A 20,927-nucleotide genomic window follows, 5' to 3' on the forward strand; every position below is an offset into this window, starting at 1 on the left:
GAGCCGTGGCGGACCCCGGCATAAAACACTTTCATGTTAATAACATTATTTTCGTGTCAGATGCGACTTAGTTAAAATGAGGTTTATGTATAATTCATTCATGCAGTTCCAGTAAGCAGTTATTAGTTGTCTAACAAACTTCAGATATCAAACACAGAAAGGAGCTAAGAGTGCTCGCAGTGCAGGGCTTCAGGCTAATTTGAATACTAGGTATTTCTTGTCTGGATTTTGTGAGGTGTACTTTTTGTTTATCCACTTTTCGAGCAACAACAACTGCCATGTTGCTGTTGTTGCTGGGACCGGCAGCTTGGTGCGTTAGATAACAAAAAATTGAACAGGAACCACAAAATTTACTAGCCATCGTGAAATGTGGTGCCCTAGATTGCTTCATTACACACTGCAACTGCCATATGCAAGTTCTCCTAGTGATCTAATACAGTCGAACCTGTATATCTCGAACCCACATACAACGAATTATTCTGTATACTGAACAGTTGCAAAACCCCCTTGAATATATTTTCCATATAAAAAATATTTTATATATCAAGTTACCTATATATAGAACTCTTTTGTGATCCTCTTTATATTCGATATATCCGGTTTTGACTCTACAACTGAGGTGGGAAAGTAACTAATAAAAATAACCTAATAGGTTTGAATGTAATTTGTGGCCATCGATAGAACATAGACAATCACCACATACTGTTCCAACCTGACCTGTTCCTTGGAAAACTACTGAACAAGAGGATGAGCATTTCAAACATTAAAAGGAGACGAAAATTAAGGCAGAACATGTCTCATGATGAATGCCGACGTCAGTGAATCAGTGCTGAAACAATTGAGCGAGATACAGCGTTACCAAATTCATTCACTCCTGTGTAGCCAACTTCCTCAATTTTCTGATAGCGACATCTCTACTTCTATGTAGTTCAACACTCCTGGCTAAACAAAAGCAGGCTCTGGTCCCATTCTGTATGCAGTTCACTGCTTTTGATAATCAATTTCTTCACATATCTGCAGCTGACTTTTCAAGTTCTCAGTTGCCAACTTCCAATCTGGTGTCTTGTTGCGCTTGTCTACTCAAGCACATGCACAGGCACCCGTCACACGTGCCCTGTTCGTGCGTGCAGTGGTCAAAGTTTGCATGGAAGACGTTAACTTTGGACATGCCAAAAAGTGTGCAAAATTCTTAAATGAATGAAAAGAAGAGGGTTTGATCAACGGGACTTTCGTTCGGAGACATGACTACATAAAGGACACAAACGCTGTATGTAATGAAGTTGGCGAAAGCATACGAGACATTATTTTTAGTTTTCAATGGAAGTGCGGTAATTATGCAACAAAAGGAAATGAACAGTGGACGAAAAAAAAAAACAACTTGCTGTAAGTGGGCACCGAACCCCGCAACCTTTAAAACGTCTTAAACAAGGTTAACAACACCAAATAGAACACTGAAGAAGTACTAACATCACTACCACACTTTTTTTCTTCGTAAAATCACAAAACAGCTCACGACTCCACAGTCATGGCATCAACCTTTGATTCCACAAAAACACGACATTAACCACCGTGTTTGCCCAATTCCGAGACGCCCTGAAACCTAATGCGCATGTGACTTTTGCAATTATAAACGACAAATGAAATGGCCTTTACTGCTCCCTTAACCAGAATTCTAACACAGACAGTACAATTTGTTCTAACGTGGAAAAAAAGTCATTGCATCCGTGCTGCAGTAGACTGGTTAGTCCATCACTGTGATATACAATATATATCACTGAAAAATAAGCACTTTAGGAAATTTTTCGCATGCGCGTAAGATTTCTTTGGGCTCACCATCTGCGAATGAGAATGGCTCCTGCTTGGTCTCCTTGTGTGGCTTGTTCGCATCGTCAGGGTGCTGGAGATTGAGCTGTGGCACCAGATAGAAACAAATTAATAAAGTAAAACGGGCCCTGAAACATCTTTCCAAGCAATCATCGGATGCAGTGATGGAAGTGACTTTTTGCTTCTTGGAGCAGACTGCGGAGCAGAAAAAGTACCGCTTTGGAGCAGCTACTGGTGTTTTATGAGCAGATGGCAAAATATGCCACACAAATCCTGGAGCTCAAAGCATCGCCAAAGTGGCTCATAAATATTAATATTTATTATGAGGGATATTTCACAAACAATGTACGTAAATTGCAAGAAATGAACAATTAAAAATATGGTTGGTTATTGAATGCGCCGTGATATGAGCTATATGTCTAAAATGTGATCTCGATCATTTTCACATTTCGCCGAGATAGCCTGCACGTCAAACTGGAAAAAAAAAAGGCAAATCAGCTAAATTTTTGATGTGCCAGTGCTTGCTGCATTAAATAGGATCAGAGCAGATAGAGCTGCATACACTCAAACCTCATTATAACAAAGTCGCATATGTCACGAAAATAACTTCGTTATATCCGAAAATTCGTTATAAACGTTTATTTTTAACAGTGCATCTATGACAAGACTATTCTTCATTTACTTCGTTATAACCGATAATTCGTTATATCAGTGTTTGTTATATCGAGGTTAGAGTGTACTAGCACACTAGGATGATAGTATACAGATTGTTTTCAGTTTCTTTAGGGCTTGCCAGTTGGTCGCAAGGGCAAAATACGTCATCTTCCTTTTCTCGGTGCCATTTCGGAGCAGGTTCAGCGCAGTTAGTAAATCACAGCTTTGGAGCGGCATTTCTCTTTTGGAGCAGTTTGGAGCAATTGGAACAGCACTTCCATCACTGCGGATGACCTCGCTATTGGAGTTCATTGCTTCACGAATCGACTGCCACAAAATGTTTAGGATCAGTCAAGTACAAGCGGAGTTACAGAGGTTTGACGCGCGCTTCAGGCGCTTTCTCTCTCCTTTTGTACCAGCGAGTGATGACAAGGGGTACGTCCGTACGTCAGCGCTCGTCACGACCTTGAGCAATTTCTTTTCTTGTGTTCTTCAACGTGCGGATCGGCTTCAGTATGATCACAAGTGGGCTGGTGCAGTTCTATACTGTGTGTAATTCTGTGTGCAAAAAAAAGGCATGTACTTGTGGGCAGACTACCATACCAGTGATACCTGAGCATTCAGCGGAGCCGCCATCTTGTCTGGACAGCAAAGTGCCGTATTTTATCGCATACAACCCGCCCCTGCATATAAGCCGCACCTAAACTAACTTTAACTCTACAAAAAGGAAAAAAAAAGTAACACTTAACCCCTGCATACACCCGCACCTCCACTTTTTAAGCACATTTTTCTGTATATTGGTGCGGGTTATATGCGAGAAAATACAGTATTTGTCTTCGATGCTGCCTTCACAAAACTTACCTTCCAGCTAAGTTGAAACCGGAGTAAGAGTTAAGATGGCCACCGTCAGCTTAGCCGTCTATTCAGCCGTCTACCGTAAGTAGTGGAACACACCCTAAAAGGTTATCGCTGCGAGATGGTGGGGGAAGTAGAGAAAGAGTAGAGACAGTCCAGACACGCACCTTTTGTGCGACGTCCATCTTGCGGTCCTCGAGCTCCTTGAACTTGGTCCGCATGGGGATGAGCTTCTGCTGGAGTTCCTCCGAGCACAGCTCAAACACGTCCAGCTGGAGCGGGAACTTGATGTCCTGTCCATGCACAGGCACAAGTGGACGTCACGACACGGTGGATCGAAACAAATGCCGCACGAAGACGACCGAAAGAACGTACGGACGACGCTCACCTTGAGGATCTTGGCATTGACGGCTCCCCTCTCCTTGTAGAAGAAACGGACAAACTGGATGGTTAGGTACGCGGGAAGCCGACTGATGGTGCTCTGAAAGGGAGAAACGTTTGGTTTAAGGCATGATGCTGCTTGGTGCACATTACATCCGCGCTGTAAGATATCTGTTGTGCATGAATTACGTGGCGTTTTGTAGTATCCGTTGTCACCATTTACCCAATGAGCTTATAGTTAAATCCCCTTTTGTTTACATGAAGAGGCACAATCCAGCTGTCGCATTCATACATTTGAAAGTGAAGACGCACATCTTGGTAAGATTTCTGTCATCCTGACCGAAACGACTCATGCAGCCTTCTACAAAGAAGGCTTGGCATAGACACGATATTCATTTCTGATAATTTTCTATTGCTTTGTATACCATGTTTCATACTCGGCACAACACGCTCACTAATAAACAGTCCACAACATTACAATTACAACGGTAATGTTGAGAACTTCACACTGTCAGAAATGCACGTTTTGATGCCGGCTGGAAAATCAAACAACCAGAATTAGCAGGCTTACCGTTTTCTTGTATTCACAGTCCTTGTTTAATGTGGGCGACATCTTGTTAATGGTTTCTGAAAGTTTCTGCAAAGGTCAAAAGAGTCAGGACGTGTTTAAAAGTTAAATAAAGAAAAAAAAAACAAGCAAGCGAAATGCAGACAGAAATCCTGTCTTTGTACTCACACTTTTAAGGCCAGCCATCATGTACTTGACATCTGAAAGGACAAGCAACACAGGACATGTGAGAGATGGCCAAGGACATGACAATAGTCAGGTGAATAAATCTTTGACGGGCCTTCACATTAATTAAATTCTTTGACAGCACTGCCAAGCCGTATATTAACAAGGCTTGACACGCTCAAACTTATTCGGCATAAATAACTATTAGATATAAACAAGTGCAGAATGCTTGCTGCTGATGTGAACATGAAGCAAACAATAGAGACATTTAGCAAGCTATGGAAATACAGTATGCAAATACAGTACACTATCATGGTACTGCACCTCCTTTCCCACTCATAGTGCTTAAGCCGCTCCCAGTTCCAGTGACACTACGGCCCCCGAACGACCAGTTCCTTGTTAACAATGCGTAGGTTGACAGGCAACAATGAGGCTTGGCAACCCCACAGTAATTTCTGAAAAAGCTTTTGTGGCATTAAGGTGCCTTTACTAGAATTCGGAACTGCAAAAGCACAACGACTGAGAAAGAAGGAGCAGTACCGTAATACTGTACTGAAATACTGTATCGTATTTGCGCACCATATTTCCACATCTTGCTAAAGGACTAACATCTGGTTATAATCAATACCAGCTATAACAGGAATTCTCGTGTTGGCTGCCACTTTGGTAGAATAAGGCTAGCCCTTAACCACATTAGTGCTACAAGCAAAATTTATGCTCTTGTGCTGAGCAGCTGTGGTGCAATGATTGACCGGTTGAGAAGAAGATGAGAAGAAGCACACAGGACGACTCGAAATCGATTAAAACCAGATGGTTCCTTTGGGCATAGAGTTTCCTACGATATTTACTAGAGGGAACTCTGGCGCTAGTGTCTATGGGAGCTGCAACGCATGACGCTTCAGCCAGCGTGGGAATTATGGTTAGTAGTACATCAATTTGTGTAAGCTCCGTTCTTTAGGCTCAGTTTGGCTGCGTGTGGCCTGCAGCCACTTTGTCGCAAGACAAAGTTCAGCAAACGTTCAGAAGTTCCACTTCACCACCATGACCTATTAGGCCCACCAATTCAAATCGAGTCAAGTGGTTCACAACGATCCATTCTTTTATCCGAAACAAAACCACAACACAACAATAAACAAAGCCACAAGTGTGTTCGAAGCCTGCAAGCACGAAGACTAGGCAAATCCGTGTACTACCCATCATTCCCATGGTGGCTGAACAATCGCAGCGCCAGAGTTCCCTCTAGTAAATATTGGGAAAATCTATGCCTTTGGGTGGGCACAGTGTAACCTCCTCTCTAAATAATTAAATATCCGTGGAGAAGCCACCGAAGATGATATCTCAGCAAGCAAGTAGCCTGTCCTGCCGTCGGTGCAAGTTTGCTCTATTGAAGTTGCTTAGAACAACAATAAAGGTAAGCTAGCTGGCAGGGAGTCATCAAAGGAGAAAGTAAGGCTTACGAACACAGACACAAGAAAAGAGAGCCGTGCAACGTAAACGCCACCTATAAACTGAAATGTTGCATTGCACCGGTAAGATTCGGTGAAGTTGACACTGCACTGGTGAAGTGAATGTTGCACTGCACCGGTGTTTGGGCTGCATCGTTAATTCCCCCAGCTGTTGTTGTAGCCATGAGGTCTGAACAAAAGTCTGTGGAACGAGTGTGCATCTATGTACCATGCTACGGATTAAGGATTTGCAATGCTCAGTGAAATTGTGCCAAGTGCTACAGCAAAGACTTTTTTTTTTTTAAAGCCGCTTGAAGATTTTGACGGCCAGCGTTGCCGCCTGCCTTCAGGTCAGTGTGTGGTTGATAAGAGAGCGGTGATCGAGCAAAGCAGGGAAAGTGCAGAGGGGGGAAGGCACAGCAGAGAAGCCGCCGTCGCCGTGCGGCGGCTGTCTGCCACTTCGCACTTCACAAGTACACGACAGGGCCCTTTTTGCACACCTGAATGAGTTTCTGAGTACAAAACGTATCATACGACCGCAGTTTTCCGCGGTGCTGAACGTTGCTGCTGAATAATCGTATTTTCCCGGAATGTATTACACACAGCTGTGTTGGGTTATTTTTAATTTTCGCGACTGCGAGCGTAGGAGCCGGGAAATCGTACTAAGTGGGAACGTATTAACGAGGTTCTACTGTATAAGATGTTGAGCAGTAAATAACGAAGGCCACATGCAAATGTCGTAGTCGTGGCACTTTGATTAAAGGCAGATCCACAACCCTCCTCCCTTCCCTCCCTTAATCGGTGGAGAGCAGAGCGGGTCCCTCAACTCTTTTAGAAAGCAGTTTTAGAACTGCTGTCCCTTGCTATTACAGTAAAAGCTCGTTAATGCAAGCCTTGTTAATTTTTAAAATCTGATAATTGGGACGTGTTCCGTGGTCCTGGCCAGCATGTGCATTATTTCATATTTGGCCACAGCCCGGTTACTGCGGACGATCCTCGGAGCGCGCCGAGCGCGAAGTGCCGCAACTGAGAGATGCGAAAGAGCGAAAACGGCATTCGCAGACAACCGAAACGAGGTGCTGCTGTCCGTGCCCATATCTTCATCAGCCGGTGGCCACGGTTTTGTCCACATGCGGATGCTGCACTCAGCAGCTTCGTTTTAGCTTGATGCTATGCGCATGCAATGTAAAAAAGAGAAACATGATGTAAGCTGTTGAAGGTGAAGAGCTTCCAGCTGCAGTTGGTATGCTCGCATAAAACTCCTTTGCTACATTGTGATGGACGAACTATTGGTTGCCGGCCATTTTAACTGTGAAAGAACTATCGTCACATGCGCATGGTGGTGGTGGTGGTACGTAATAAGGGAGGGGTGCAGAGCATGTTTCGGCCTAATTAAACATGGGAGTCTGGTGTCGCGGTTGCACTGAGAATGAAGTTGCAGGATGGCGAAAATTGTGTCTTTTGCTCTGCTCTTATGCAGAATAAGTACTGGATTTACGTATTCATCAAGAAATTCGATGTGCATTGATGTAACAAAGATTTGTTCATTTTTTTCTTGATACTTTCAATAATTCAGCATTCCGTTAATTTGGACATTTTTTTTTCCGCTCCCATGAAATCCGGATTAACGAGCTCTTTCTGTACGACTTTCTTTTTGCGCTGTGGTAAGGGCTAATCGGGTGATTTACGGTCGTGCCTGTACAATCGGGAGGACTGGCCAGAATTTGGCAGCCTCCTGAACAAACTGAGAGAGTTGGCAGGCATGCAACAGTCTTTCAGAGGAACAAAAGAAGGAAATTTAAGGGCTTGTGTCCTTGTTAGACACAACCGTAATGAAAATCAACAGACAGTCAAGCCAATGAAAGTATAAAGGATGTTATCTGTAGTCTTTTAACTGTGATGCCTGCTAGTAAAAAAGCAGCATGTACAGTATTTAAGGATTGAAACGTGAAAATTTAGAGCCAAGTAGAGTCCTTTAGCAAGTTACAGAAATTCAGTACGGAAGTAGGGATCGGCATTACCGAACTGCTTCTCCTTTCTCACTCATGCTTTAGCTCCTCCAGTGACAGTACGTCCTCCAAACGACAGTTTCCTCGTTAACAATGCATAGGCTGAGAGGCAATAATGAGGCGGAACAACGCCATACTAATTTCTGAAAAAAAAAAAGCATTTGCGGTGTTGGTGTACCTTCATAGGAATTGAGAGCGGCAAAAGCACAATAAGCAAGAAAGGAGAAGCGGTATGGTAAAACTGTACCGTATTTCCATAAGTTGCAAAAAAGACTCTAGTAACGCACATACTTTCGTTTCCAGCATCTACAGGTTGTGTCACATCGGCGTAAATTTTACTCGACTTACACTGGAGCCAACATTACCTTTCGTGGCCAGATTTTCAGTGACATGACATTGTTTTCACATGCAATGGCTCTAGAAGTCATTACATTAAAGGGACAGTGAAGAGAAACAATGAATCAGTGTAGATTGATAAATTGTACTCTGAGAACTCTAGTGTCGTTAATCTAGCCACCACAGGTTTATTAATATAGGAGAAAATGAAGTTCAAAGTTTCATTTTTAAATTTCGCGCCGTAATCTCCGCGCGTGACATCACGGATTTCAAAGTATACTTATTGTATTTTGGCACCATTGGCCCAACGAAATTTCCTCAAACTTGGTATGTTAAGTCTATGGGCCCCTCAGAGGACAATGTACTTCATTTTTGCCGATTAGGAACTGTGTAGGCCCTAGTAGGCGCCGTCAAAACATGTGACGTCACGGCGATTGGTGCAGAAACTTCAAGGTGGCATCGCCACCCACATTTTCTTTTTGTGCATTTTCTCGCTTACAAGCGTCTTCTCGCAGCAAGTGTGGTGTTTTTGGTATCGTGAAAAAGTAGTTTAGTAATACGAGAAAAATCGTTTTGCTCTTTAGTGTCCCTTTAAAAAAAAAGTTGCATTTAAGTCTGCGAGTACTGCACATGCATACAAACTCCTCATTTTATTTGGTGTCCCCATGAAGAGAGAATAGTGTGCCCGTCTGTGCTGACCTTGAGAGATGAAGCAGCTCAACTGGAGAAAGTGTTCTTTGGTCCGCGCCTCGGGCTCCTCCTCGGACTCCATGCACTTTAGCCTGTGCCACCGTGCAGGTTCAAGCAGTCAAGGTTGAACACAACTTGCGAAAGTAACAACTCTGTGAAATTTGTTCTAATGATAAGCGTTGGGCTTTTACGTCCGAAAACCACACTACGGTTGTCAGAGACGCTGTAGTGGAGGCCTCTGGAAATTTGGACATTCTGGGGTTCTTTAACGTGCACCTACCATAAAATCTTGAGGGTCCCCTTCCCCTTTTCGGGAGATTTAAAATATGTGTCAATGACCGAGCAAGGCCCCCCTCGCTCCCTCCCCGCCATTTTTTTTTTCCAACCTGTTCTCCACTACAGAATCCTGAAGCAGCGGTTCCTAGGAACTCAAGTTCTGAGAGTCTTTAGATATGTGCGTAATTTCTTAGTACTTTTACAGTGTGGTGCCTCGGGGTTGCATTCTAAGATGTCACAAATTGTTGGAACATTTGAAGAACGTCTTTCCCCTCTTGTCGTAACCCATGAAATTTGACACGAGGATTTCCTCCTGTTCAGTAAAAACAGTAAATGCAGGCATATTCATTAAAGCATTTCATTAGAAGCACAGGCGTGCATTCTTCATAGAGGCTCTTTCCTCACCATCTTGAATTATGGTCCACGGTTAAGCAAGGCCCCCTAACCGGCCCCCCCCCCTCCATTTTGTCTTATTTTTCAATTTAGGGGGGGGGGGGGCTTGCTTGACATGTTATGGTAAATCTAATTAAGCCCGCGGGTCTGCCGCATTTCACCTCCATCAAAATGCGGCCGCTGCAGCAGGGACTCCATCCCGCGACCTTCGGGTCAGCAGTCGAGCACCATAACAACTAGACCACCGCAGCTGGTGTGTCTGAATAAACAGCAGAGCAAATAAGGCAAGGTTGTTCTGTGTCGAATGACGCTTGGGGTCGGTCGTATTCTGTGCTCGAACGGCACGAAAGAAGGAGTAGGCAAGGATACGTGACGTCAAAGACGCCGCCGAAGTACTGGTCGACAAAGTTGTTGTACTTCTGCACCGGCGGGGGCGCAGTCTCAGAGGCTGGCTGGTCGATGGGTGGCAGCTTCTGCTGGAGCATTCGCACCACCTCCGTCCAGCACTCATTCGCATCCTGCACGGTTTTGTAACGCACTGCCGTTAGTGGGCACATGCATAATATAAGCAAGGAAAAAAAAGGATGCGTGCGGTGCCGTTCCATAACCACTCTGCCTCGACTACACTCAAGCAAGGACACATCAAGAACTTGTTGCTGGGCATGTTGGTGAATATGTACTGATAACATCTTCATTTAAGCACTGAAAGAGACGGACACATCAGAGACAACAGGACACACACTTGTCCTGTCGTCTCTCGTGTATTAGTCTTTTTTAGTGCTGGAATGAAGATGCCATTACAATACATCAACCTTGAAAATCATGGCGAAATGGCTCAGTATATCGATACTCCTAGAATTACAGAATACAGTCAAATCTCACGTCTACCTGACACAAACATAGCTTCGATGTGTCCAAAAATTCGTTGTATACATACATTTGTAAAACTGTGTTAAAGGGCCAATGCTTGGAAACATCTAAAACATCAACATTACGCACAGCAGAGCTTTAGTAACTGAGATGTAGGACATGATTTGTGTCACCCATGGGACATTCCGGAACAAGCCCGATGACATAGTGGGCCCTTAGCACAGTTGAACCCGGCTAATTCGTACTCCGAGGGAGCAGAAAATCTGTTCAAATTAACCGGAGTTCAAACTACTAGTGGGGATCCCTTCGATTAGTGGTGCAGCCCAGGGCACAGTGCTACCCTGCTACGTAGCATCCGTTACGTTCCTGGGTGCTACGCCTTCCCGCCTGCTCATTCGTTTCCGGCCAGTCCCCAAATATAATTCCCACAGGATCCTATATGCTGGGAACCCCGCTGTTCTGTCACAAATGTAGGACCGTTACTTTGCGATACGCCGTGAACAGGCAGTTTGACCTGGCCCGAGAGGCCATGGAGAACGGCCATGTTGACTTTTCATGCAGCCTGGCCTGGCTTGAAAACGTCAGCCATCAAACGGAAGCACAGACCTTGACATCTGTGTCTATGACATCATTAGTTTTGCGCACGCTGTTAGCATATATACAAGTCCTCCGAGATCAGCTAGGTTGCACCATCACGTTGGCATGGACTTGCTTTTCGCGGTCTTCTTGCGCTTTCCTTTTATTTTCGTCGCAGTGGTCGTGTGAGCGTGCATGCGTGCGCCGCATTCTTTCACACCTGCAACTGGTGGTGCCAACGGAATCTCATACGATTCTGTTTTTGTGGATGGCGCCACTCTCCCCTCCGCAGTTCTACGATCATCTACGAGATCGTGGCTGAGTGTGCCGATGCATGCAGCGGTGATGAGATTTAAGGTGGGGTGAGACTTTGAAAGAGAGTTTTAAAATTTGGCTGTACAGGAGCGGTAATGAAAGCTATGGCTATAAAATCTGCTAGGAATTTTAAAGATAGACACAGATTGCACTGGAACTCGAAATTTATTTTAAAATGTACTTCGTGTTTTTTTTTCAGTTTTTCTACATAGTATGTACTTTTTTGTTAGATCAGCTATCTACACAGCATTGCAATTTTGGGCAAAGATAGCTACCAGTGCTTTACAAAAGTGGAACTAAGACTGTTAGTGTACAAGAAACACTCCATCTGTTATGCTTTTCACGTTTGTCAATGTATGAAAATTGCCACTTATGAATGTTTTTTTTAATACTAAAAAAAATACAAATGCACCTCGGCCATTGATTCTAGTTCCAGTTATGTAAATGCCAACAGGTAATACGTGTGAGAATGTTCATTTGCTTATACCCCATTGTTCCTGAAACTGCGAGTACCCAAGTGTGATAAATTTTCTGAAAGATAAAGAAATTCGCTATCACATGATTGCAAATTCCAAAAATCAAGTTTTTTGACCTAACGAAGCCTCACCCCACCTTCAAAGGATGGACAGTATTCACGCCGCTGGGAGAAGAAAAACGCCCCTGCAGGTGCACGAGACAACGTTATGAGAAGCGAGGTCGCACGATTTTTGCCAACTGCTTCAAACATGCCACCTTCCAGCATACGTGGAGTGAGCACACGATTACAGGTTCACGAAGCTGTGGCGGCTAGTGAAGCATCAAACTTTGGCATTCGGTTTGGTATTGCACAAAACTAGTCTGCGTGGACGGGGAATCTTGCTTGCATTAACTGTCGAGCGTGTTTCAGGTTTGTATTAAGGAGAGCTTTTCCCTTCGTATACGTGCCACTTTGCCAGCATGTACAGTAAAACCTCATTAATGCGAACTCGGTTATTTCGAAATCCCGCTTAAAGGGACACTAAAGGCAAATTACAATTTATGTCAGAGTGAAAGCTCAATGTATGACAACGTCTAAAACGGCAATATTATCAACAGCAGTGCCCTACGTATCGAGAAATTAAGCTAAATGTATCACACGATGAGCGCCACGAGCGGCAAATTTTCAAAATGATCCCGATGACGTATGAGAGTCTGCCTACAATTAATCACTAGTAGAAGGCCAAACGACCACCTCTGATTACTTTCAGTAATTCAAAGTTCCTTGCATCCCGCTTTTTGTATGTTTCGTTATTCGAAAACCCGCTTAATTTGAAAGTTTTTCACAGTCCCAGTGACTTTGAATTAACGAGGTTTTATTGTATATCAGTTATGAGACTTTGAATTACTGAGGTCAAACTGCATTCTACTTCGACTGTTATGAGCCTTGTTAAAGGTGTTCCTGCAAAGAAAAACTAAAGAAAAAAAATGAAGCCAGTTTTATGCAGTGAAAACTGTCGGACAGCGAAGCTGTAATGGTGATGATATTTTGTTACAAAAAAGTCCTCGTCGTCGTCATCATTTCGTTTTATTTACTGGAAATAAAGCACCATCTACATGGTAATTTCGTTTTACTTATTACTTTATTCACTCGCACCTCTTGCCACGCGACTTGCATGACTCCTACTGCTACTACTACTACTACAGTCGAACTCACTTATAACGAACCCAGATATAACGACCTATCGGTTATAACGACCATATTTCGGAGCACTTACGACTTTCCTATGCTACCCATTGAAATGGCGTCCACATATAGCGAACATTTTTCAAAGCCGCCTACTTTTACAACGAACACTTAAGCCACGGTTGTGGTATAAATATGGTGCATACGAAGCGGAAAAAATGTTAAAACAGGCCTTCTAAGGCACGCGAGAGGGCCGCGCTCGCGCGTGCCCCGCACCAGTTCACTTGCGACGAAGATACCCTATATATCGGCGAACAGCGCACGCTGATTTCAGACGCTGCGACTGCGAGCGAGGTCGCTCACTTTCCAGGCGTTTCTTCAGTGGCAGAATGGCAGTGAGGAATTAAGAAAAGAAAGGAATAAGAGGCAGCATGAAGCCTTGTGGTCAGCTTTTCGCACGGTGACCTTTTCTGGTGCGCCGTTCTCTGCAGCTACGACCGCTTACGAGGAACCTATGCCTTGGAACGCAAGAAGTCATAAAATGCAATAAGTGATGACCGCGATAAGTTTTCGGCGCTTAAAAGTTCACTATGTCGACGCCACAATGTGCCGCAAAACGTCTTTCGTCTTTTCGGTAACGGCAGAGACCGGTCGATCAATGATTACGACTTCCGCGCGATTGCGGCGATGCCTCCATGGATAAGCATCAGAAGAGAGCAAAGGCGGCGTGGCGGCCGGAGATGAACGTGTCATTATGACTTATCGCCGACAACCTTTTTACAGTCATCTGCAGCTACCTGCGCGGCTGCACGTGTGGCGTAAACTGTTCGGATTGACGGCAGGTAGTAGAAGTGCGATGCTGCCGTTCGCAAGTTCGCCGCCGCCTTGCTGTGTGAGATAAAGTGCGCATCGTTTCGTGGAAACGAAAGTAGCTTGCTGGTGTTGAGCGGCAAGGGCACCGAGAAACGTCAATGCACTTACAGCGAGCGTATACTGCGTGTTTTATTAGGCGACAACCAAAGCGCGCTGCGCCTCGTCGTGTAGGACCGTCAGAACATCGCGCAGATGTAGAGTGCGCGTTCCTCGCAAGAAGCTAGTCTTCGCCATGTTGAACGAACAGGCTGCTCGCCGCACCCGTGCATGGTCCGAAGTGAAGCGAGCACGAAGAATGCACAAATGCCCGTAATACAGCAAGCCGCCCGGCAGTGATGGCGTGAGCCGTGTAGGCGACGCACTGCACGCAACTAGTCAGGGATGATCGGCTCCACGTGGCGGTACCGCGGTTCAGTAAAACGGTGTCAGTTCACTGCAAAGACGGTTTAATTCACTCGTGCACACAGCGGGCGACACTTCACACAAAGTGAAAAGGCTTAACGTAACACCGAAGGGGTTGTTAGCACTTTTCAATAAATATGCACAGAAAAAAAAAAGCAGTTTGGTCGCTAAATGCATGTTTTTGAGGGTGAGTCCACTTACAGCGAACTACTGATATAACGACCATTTTTCGTGGCACTTTCGAGTTCGTTATAAACGGGTTCAACTGTACTACTACTACTACAACGAGGGCACAGGGCAGACTAAAACATCTCCGCTGTAAAAGATAAAAGCGGTAGCCCCTGCTTACCTGCTGAGCAAAGCCTCCCTGCTCGGACTTCTCGGCAAACCGGGGGAAGGCTGTGTGCAGCACCTGGAGCAGCACGATGGGAGGCACCACGGCCGACTTCTCCATGAGACCGTGGAGGTCGCGCATGGCAGCCGTCACGGACTGCGGGTTCGAGCCAGATGATCGCATAAGGAACAGCTCCCCCTGGAACCTGAAAGCACAATTCACTGATATACAGTGACACCACAGAGAAACACAAAAGCATTTCATGCTAAAGATGTGTCCTATTCAAAAACTACACCTTCAGAGATTTTGCGGTAAGGGGCAGAGAATTTGAAAGTATATTCTTGTACAGTTGAACCCCTTTATAAAGACGCTGATATAAGAGATGCCAGTGTGCATACAATGAAATAGGGGTTGATCAGAAAATGAGACCATTGTACCCTGCTTATAAGAGACACCTTATAGTACTATAAGGGACAAGAACTGCTCCCAGGGGTTCAACTGCATTTGCACCTGCATGGCTCACTGAAGTATCTTTACAAGTTGATTTGCAGTCTCAACCAAAACAATATGCAGGGAACACGCAAGCAGTTCGCATGTTAACCTCTTCACTACTGGAAAAAAAAAAAGGTAGGCGAGAAAAACAGATGCAGTTTGCAAAATCTTATTACAAATGATCATTGAGAGATGACATTAGACAGCATCACCATTTGTTTTACTGGCGTTAGGTGGTACCTCACATCTACTGCTGCATATCCCCTTCTGGCGCGAATTATGAACTGTCTTTAACATGTTCACTGCAGCACGCTTTCTTTCGGTCTGGTTTTAGGTGCGGAGTGACCCACCAGTGGGCCATCGGGTATATCCCCAAGGTGGGTCGTGACCCACCGGTGGGACATGCGGCTATGTCTGTTTCTTTTGCTCCAGCGGGATGGCACTGCCACCTTTGCAGCGCGTTTGGCGCGTTTATTTGAAAGATGCAAAGCTGTTTTCCGCCATCTTCGCGTGAATCTACGTTTAAATACAAAGTGCTTATCACAAGAAAACACATGAAGTCAGTTTTCGTGATAGAAATATTTATTGGGTAGATTTATCGGCCCCTTGGAAACAATCGCGCCACCTCACGTCCAGTGCAATATGCAATATATATTAGTTGAAATTTCGAACTTCAGATGGCAGCACAAGATTGAGAGCTGTCGCGCGTGGGTCACTGGTGGGTCGCGCAGCACACAGCAGAAAAAGATTTTTATTAGAGCTGTGCGAATAGCAAAATTTTGGGTGCGAAGCGAATTCGAATATTGAAGTGCGAGTGCACATCGAATCGAATATTTTTCGAATAATTCTCGAATATTTCTCGAATATTTTTCGAATACTTCGAAGCGAAATTGCAGAAAAAAAAGTTAAGAGAGGATTCCTAAGCATATTCTTATGAGATAGCAACATGAAAGTGTTTCTTTTCGTTAGGTTGATGAAGCACTGACGGGGTGGTGTTTCATAGTTGTCTTATCAAGAATGAGGCAATGTAGAGGCCGAATTGTATTTATGTACATGGCTTGGTGCAACCAAAGTGTTGCCGACAACACCTTACACGTGATAGGCAAAGATGCCGTTTCCTCAGCCTCTCCTCCTCTTTCTGTGGAACTTCTGTGGAAGCCCAACTGATGTGGCGGACAAGTTTCAAATCTGCCTCCTGGACGTCGATATATAAGAACATCTGAAATTTTGGATGCTAAAAACCTTCGGCTTCCGATTTTTCGCACTTCCTGCCCAAGTTTCAAGTCCAAAACAGCATTAATTGAGCCCCCACCTCTGCCACAACTTTCATCTGCATGTTGGAACCAGCGTTTTGTTGAGTTAATACATTGGCGACCGTAGCAGAGCTTGAAAGGCAGCTTTGCCGCGATACCGAGGTGTGATGAGGTGAAGCAAATTGAAAATCTAGGGACCACTTCCAATCGGACGTTGACTGTCTCTTATCAAAGTTCGACCGTAACGGAGCTTAAAAGGCAGCTTTGCCACAATACCGGGGTGTGATGAGGTGAAGCATACTGAAAATCTAGGGACCACTTTCAATCGGACGTTGCCTTTTGGCAAAGTTCGACCATAATGGAGCTTGAAAGGCAGCTTTGCCGCAGTACGAATGTGTAATGTGGTGAAGCATATTGAAAATCTGAAGGGGTCACTTTCAATCGGGTGTTGACTGTATTTGTTTTTGGGAAGTTCGAATAGTTCGAATAGTAAAATTCCAGTGCGAATCGAATCAAATAGCAAACACTATTAAAAAAATATTCGAAATTTCGAATATTCGCACACCCCTAATTTTTATTGAACGCGTCGTGGGTCACCGGTGGGTCACAGCCTTTAACATCACAGAAGTATTCTTCGGGGTGTGTTTATCTTTATGCAACAAAAATAATAACTCTGTGTTCCAGTGTCATAACGTCATAAGCGGAGAAATGTACGTAACTTCGCAGCCGCATAGCTGGAGCACAGGCCGTGACCGACTGGTGACCCACGACGCAGTGAACATGTTAAATGTGTCAAATGGTTTCAAGGCACTTAATATTCTATTGCAAGAAAGAGAATAGTAGTAGTATATGTTGATTTTTGAATTTTTGAGTAAATAATCTTAATTAGGTCTACTTATTGTGAAGGCAGTCATAGTCTAGTTGTGTATAAAAACAATCAACTCTCAAGTTCATGGACGATTTGCGATTGGTTACGTCCATTCTAAGCAAACAAAAATTAAAATTTGCGCATGGCTTCTGGATCGGGGAACAGTGAATGTGCCAGTGTCTTCAGCAAAGTGATCCTGTGCAGCAATACACGGCACAATGAAGTTAAATGAGTGTTACTTGTCCATTTAGGAGGCATGTAGAAATGTGCACACTGCGTTTCAAGCTGGTTGAAGTAACACATATTACGTGACAAGCCTCTGCAGTTGAGCTCAAGGGGTTACGTAACTACATGATCATCAACCTGACTACGCCCACTACAGGGCAAAGGCCTCTATCGTGTTTCTCTAAATAAACCCGGTCCCGTGCTTTCTGCGGCAACGTTATCCCCGCAAACTTAATATCATCTGCAAAACTAACTTTCTACCTTCCCCATGGTGCGCTTGCAAAAAACAAAAAAACATGGCTGATCCCTCCGTCATAGAAATCGGTATAACGCAAAAGTGAAACGTGTCTTCAGAGAAGTAGTGCTTATTGTGTAGTAATATATGAGAGTTTGTACAGTGTCTATTGGTGTTTGGCAGCTATAGCACCGTTTGACGTGGATGCACCCACGTTGACGCCTAGTGGCAAATCTCCTTTGTGATGACTAACGCCCATGATCACAATTTAACTGTTGCGGTAGCTGAAGTTTCTAACGTTTACCTGGACACAGTATATCGTGAATCCTGTGCAAAGATGACATCAACAAGCACATAATAAACACTACTCGATATGCACTTCTTGAAAGTGTCGTCAATTAAGGAGAGAAACGGCATGGTGAGCGCTCCCGAGTAATAATAGGGTAGCCTACGCCTATGCTCATGCATACACTACCACACTGTGCTTCAGCAACAAGGGAGGCAGAGGTTCATAGCTTGAGCCATGAACGCGCGCAGGCGTTCCACGTCCTGCTGGCCTCTGTCTCGCTCCACTAAGGCATGACGTTCGACCGTCGATATCGTTGCCTTTCTGCAGCACTTACTGCAGCAGTATTATGGTCGGTGCTATTGCACTCGACGCAGTCGCGTCGAAACACCGTTGGTGCATGTGGAAGCTGTACTACTCCAACACCAAGCCGCCACATGCTAACACGCAGCGAAAGGCAGAGAACGTAACTGGGTCTAGGGCACAGTGTAAGAATAATTTAGGTGATGACACTTGGCCACATGGCGCGTCCAGATTGTATTTGCTGCTCTCAGTCCCTCTCCCATGTCGCAATGCCCCCCATGTAACTGCGGCCGGTGCATGTACTACCCTATATACTCGCATAATGATCGCACTTTAAAAAAAAAAAAAAATTGACGCCAACTTCGGGGTGCAATCATTACACGGGGTAAATTTTCCGTGAAAAAATATTCTGAGCACCGAAAACGCAAAGTCGCTAATCAGAATTCTTACGATAGCTATCATGAACATAACCAAAAATAAAAGTAGAGTAAGGCTTACCTTTGTAATAAAATGCACGCATTACGCAGGAGCTACATGCATGGCACACTGCCTTTTTATTTTTTAACTCTCTGACCCCCTAACGTTCATTCCGAGTCCGAAGCGTCACTGGCGTCAGTGTCGTCGCCGCAAGATTCCCCGTCGGAACCGGCAGTGTCCCACAGACGGTCATCTTCCGTTCCCTCGAGCGCGTTGGAAATGCCAGTCTTAATCAATGACCTTGTCTTCGTACGCGGATGGAAGTCGCTGGCACAACGACGTCCGCCGCCTCAGCGACAGTCCATTCCGCTGCATGAAGCGTGTCGTCCAGCCGGAACTGGCGCGGCTTTGTGGCTATTCCCGGCCTCCGGGAAACTGTGCGCGCCTGCGTCCGTACCATGTCTCACGACACGGCACAACCGTCTTTGCACATGTCCCTCACGTATTCGAGAACTGCCTTTTCAATGTTGGGGAACTTGCCCGTTTTGGGTCCGCGGAAAGCCCGCCGCGTGCTGTTAGTAGCCATGAGCTTTTCAAGCTGTTTATTCAAATATCGGATCCGGATTTCGTCGACGCCGAAATGTCTGCCGGCAGCGTGGCTGCCGTGCTCTAGCACGTAATCAAGCACCTTCAGCTTGAATGCGGCAGTAAAGCTCGCATACCGCCCCATGGTGAAACGGCGCTTCAACAGACGATCACAAAGCACACCCAAAAAAACGTGGTGTCAGGTGACACCGTGACGGGCGGCTGGGATGGCGGCGACACGACTTTTTCAGAAATTATGGGAATGCGTCGGCAGCTTGTTGCTGCGGGATGACAACATGTCGACCAACAGGCGGCCGCCGCTGTAACAGTGCGGGATATCAAAACAAACATGGCGGCTGATGGAGCGAAGCGACCGCATTTTTTTCCCTTCTTTTCGTCAGTCATGGAGGTTGTGAGTACGTCACGCGCGTGAAAACAGTTTCTTCCATCTAAATAAGGAATGCTTTCATTTAATTGAGTAAACTTATGGCATTAGCGTAGTGATGCCAGCTTTCAGATCACAGAAACAAAGATGGGCGCGTTCAGCTGCCACAGACATAAAAACACATGGCGGGCATTCAGTGAAAACTGCGGCATTTGCCTTTACTCCAATCCTAAATGGCACGTTTCCGCCAACGGTGGGCAAAAATTAAGAATATGTTTGGTGCGTGCAGTTCACTTGGCGAGTTTTGAAGAGTTATTAACGCAACATTCGACAGATGATAAACGCGATGATCATCGGCTTGACTTGGCACACGACATATCGATGCGGCAAGTTCGGGGTGCGATCATTACGCGGGGAAAAAGAAAAATCGAATTTAGACGACAATGTTTAGGGGTGCGATCATTACGCGAGTAAATACGGTATATCTGAAGATAATCTTGACGTGATCTCTGTCGCGGCAGGCCTAGAGTGTCAACACCTATTTTTTTTACACTGTGGTCTAGGGCGACTCCCCGATGCTAGTGCGGCCAGTGTTTTTCGCTGGCATCGAGACGCTTTAACCATGGCCTCAAGATTGCGCGCTGGTGCGCAATCTCGGACCCATGTTTTAACTATGTTTTCGCCGAATCGTTCTCGGCGCATTACTTCACTTCTCTGCTCACAGACGGCGGCGGCACCGCACCCCACCTACAGCCCCGCCAACAGACAGCATTGTGCGAGAGATGTGTGAGAGATATAAGGTGCGTTTGTGGAGTGGCGTGCATGTGCCTTGGTAGCTTAATTGGTAGAACGCCGGCTGCTTATCGTCGTGGGCCAAGAGGTCATAGGTTCTATCCCTGGCGGGGCAACTTACAGTTTATTCTTTCCCATCCGTTAGCGTCCATTTTATCAACATCATATCCGTGATGGAAATACGTCACTAAAGTCTTGGTAAACCCCCGCATAAAAGTACTTTCGCGTTAAAAAAGAAGGCAGCACTCACTTCTTGAGTGCCTCCTTGAGTTCAGGCACGGTGAGCAGGCATTGGACGGTAGCGTTCATGTAGCATGTGTTGCCCAGGTTGGTCAGGCCGGCCGGCAGATCCAGCTGCATCAATATAACACGAAAGTGCACCTTTAAAGGGGGCTTACAACACTTTTTGAGCATGGTCAGAAAACGCAGCTAATTGGTAGTCTAGGCTCCTGCGAACATGTGAGCCAAACATTATAGC

General features: G+C 45.2%; 1 protein-coding gene across 1 annotated transcript in view; it reads right to left on the bottom strand.

The window, feature by feature from the left end:
• The window catches only part of LOC119372149 (ubiquitin carboxyl-terminal hydrolase 14), a 43,401-nt gene that overhangs the window by 8,267 nt on the left and 14,207 nt on the right, over positions 1-20,927 (bottom strand). The window contains exons 5-13 of the mRNA XM_037642610.2: positions 20,700-20,803; positions 14,624-14,813; positions 9,966-10,114; positions 8,937-9,019; positions 4,451-4,482; positions 4,286-4,351; positions 3,722-3,814; positions 3,501-3,626; positions 1,834-1,909 (exon numbers count right to left, since the gene is read on the bottom strand). Of these exons, the coding sequence (XP_037498538.1) occupies positions 1,834-1,909; positions 3,501-3,626; positions 3,722-3,814; positions 4,286-4,351; positions 4,451-4,482; positions 8,937-9,019; positions 9,966-10,114; positions 14,624-14,813; positions 20,700-20,803 (919 nt within the window). The remainder of the gene's footprint in view (positions 1-1,833; positions 1,910-3,500; positions 3,627-3,721; positions 3,815-4,285; positions 4,352-4,450; positions 4,483-8,936; positions 9,020-9,965; positions 10,115-14,623; positions 14,814-20,699; positions 20,804-20,927) is intronic.

The sequence above is a fragment of the Rhipicephalus sanguineus genome, chromosome 10, assembly GCF_013339695.2.
Source record: "Rhipicephalus sanguineus isolate Rsan-2018 chromosome 10, BIME_Rsan_1.4, whole genome shotgun sequence".
In the NCBI taxonomy this organism is placed as follows: domain Eukaryota; kingdom Metazoa; phylum Arthropoda; class Arachnida; order Ixodida; family Ixodidae; genus Rhipicephalus; species Rhipicephalus sanguineus.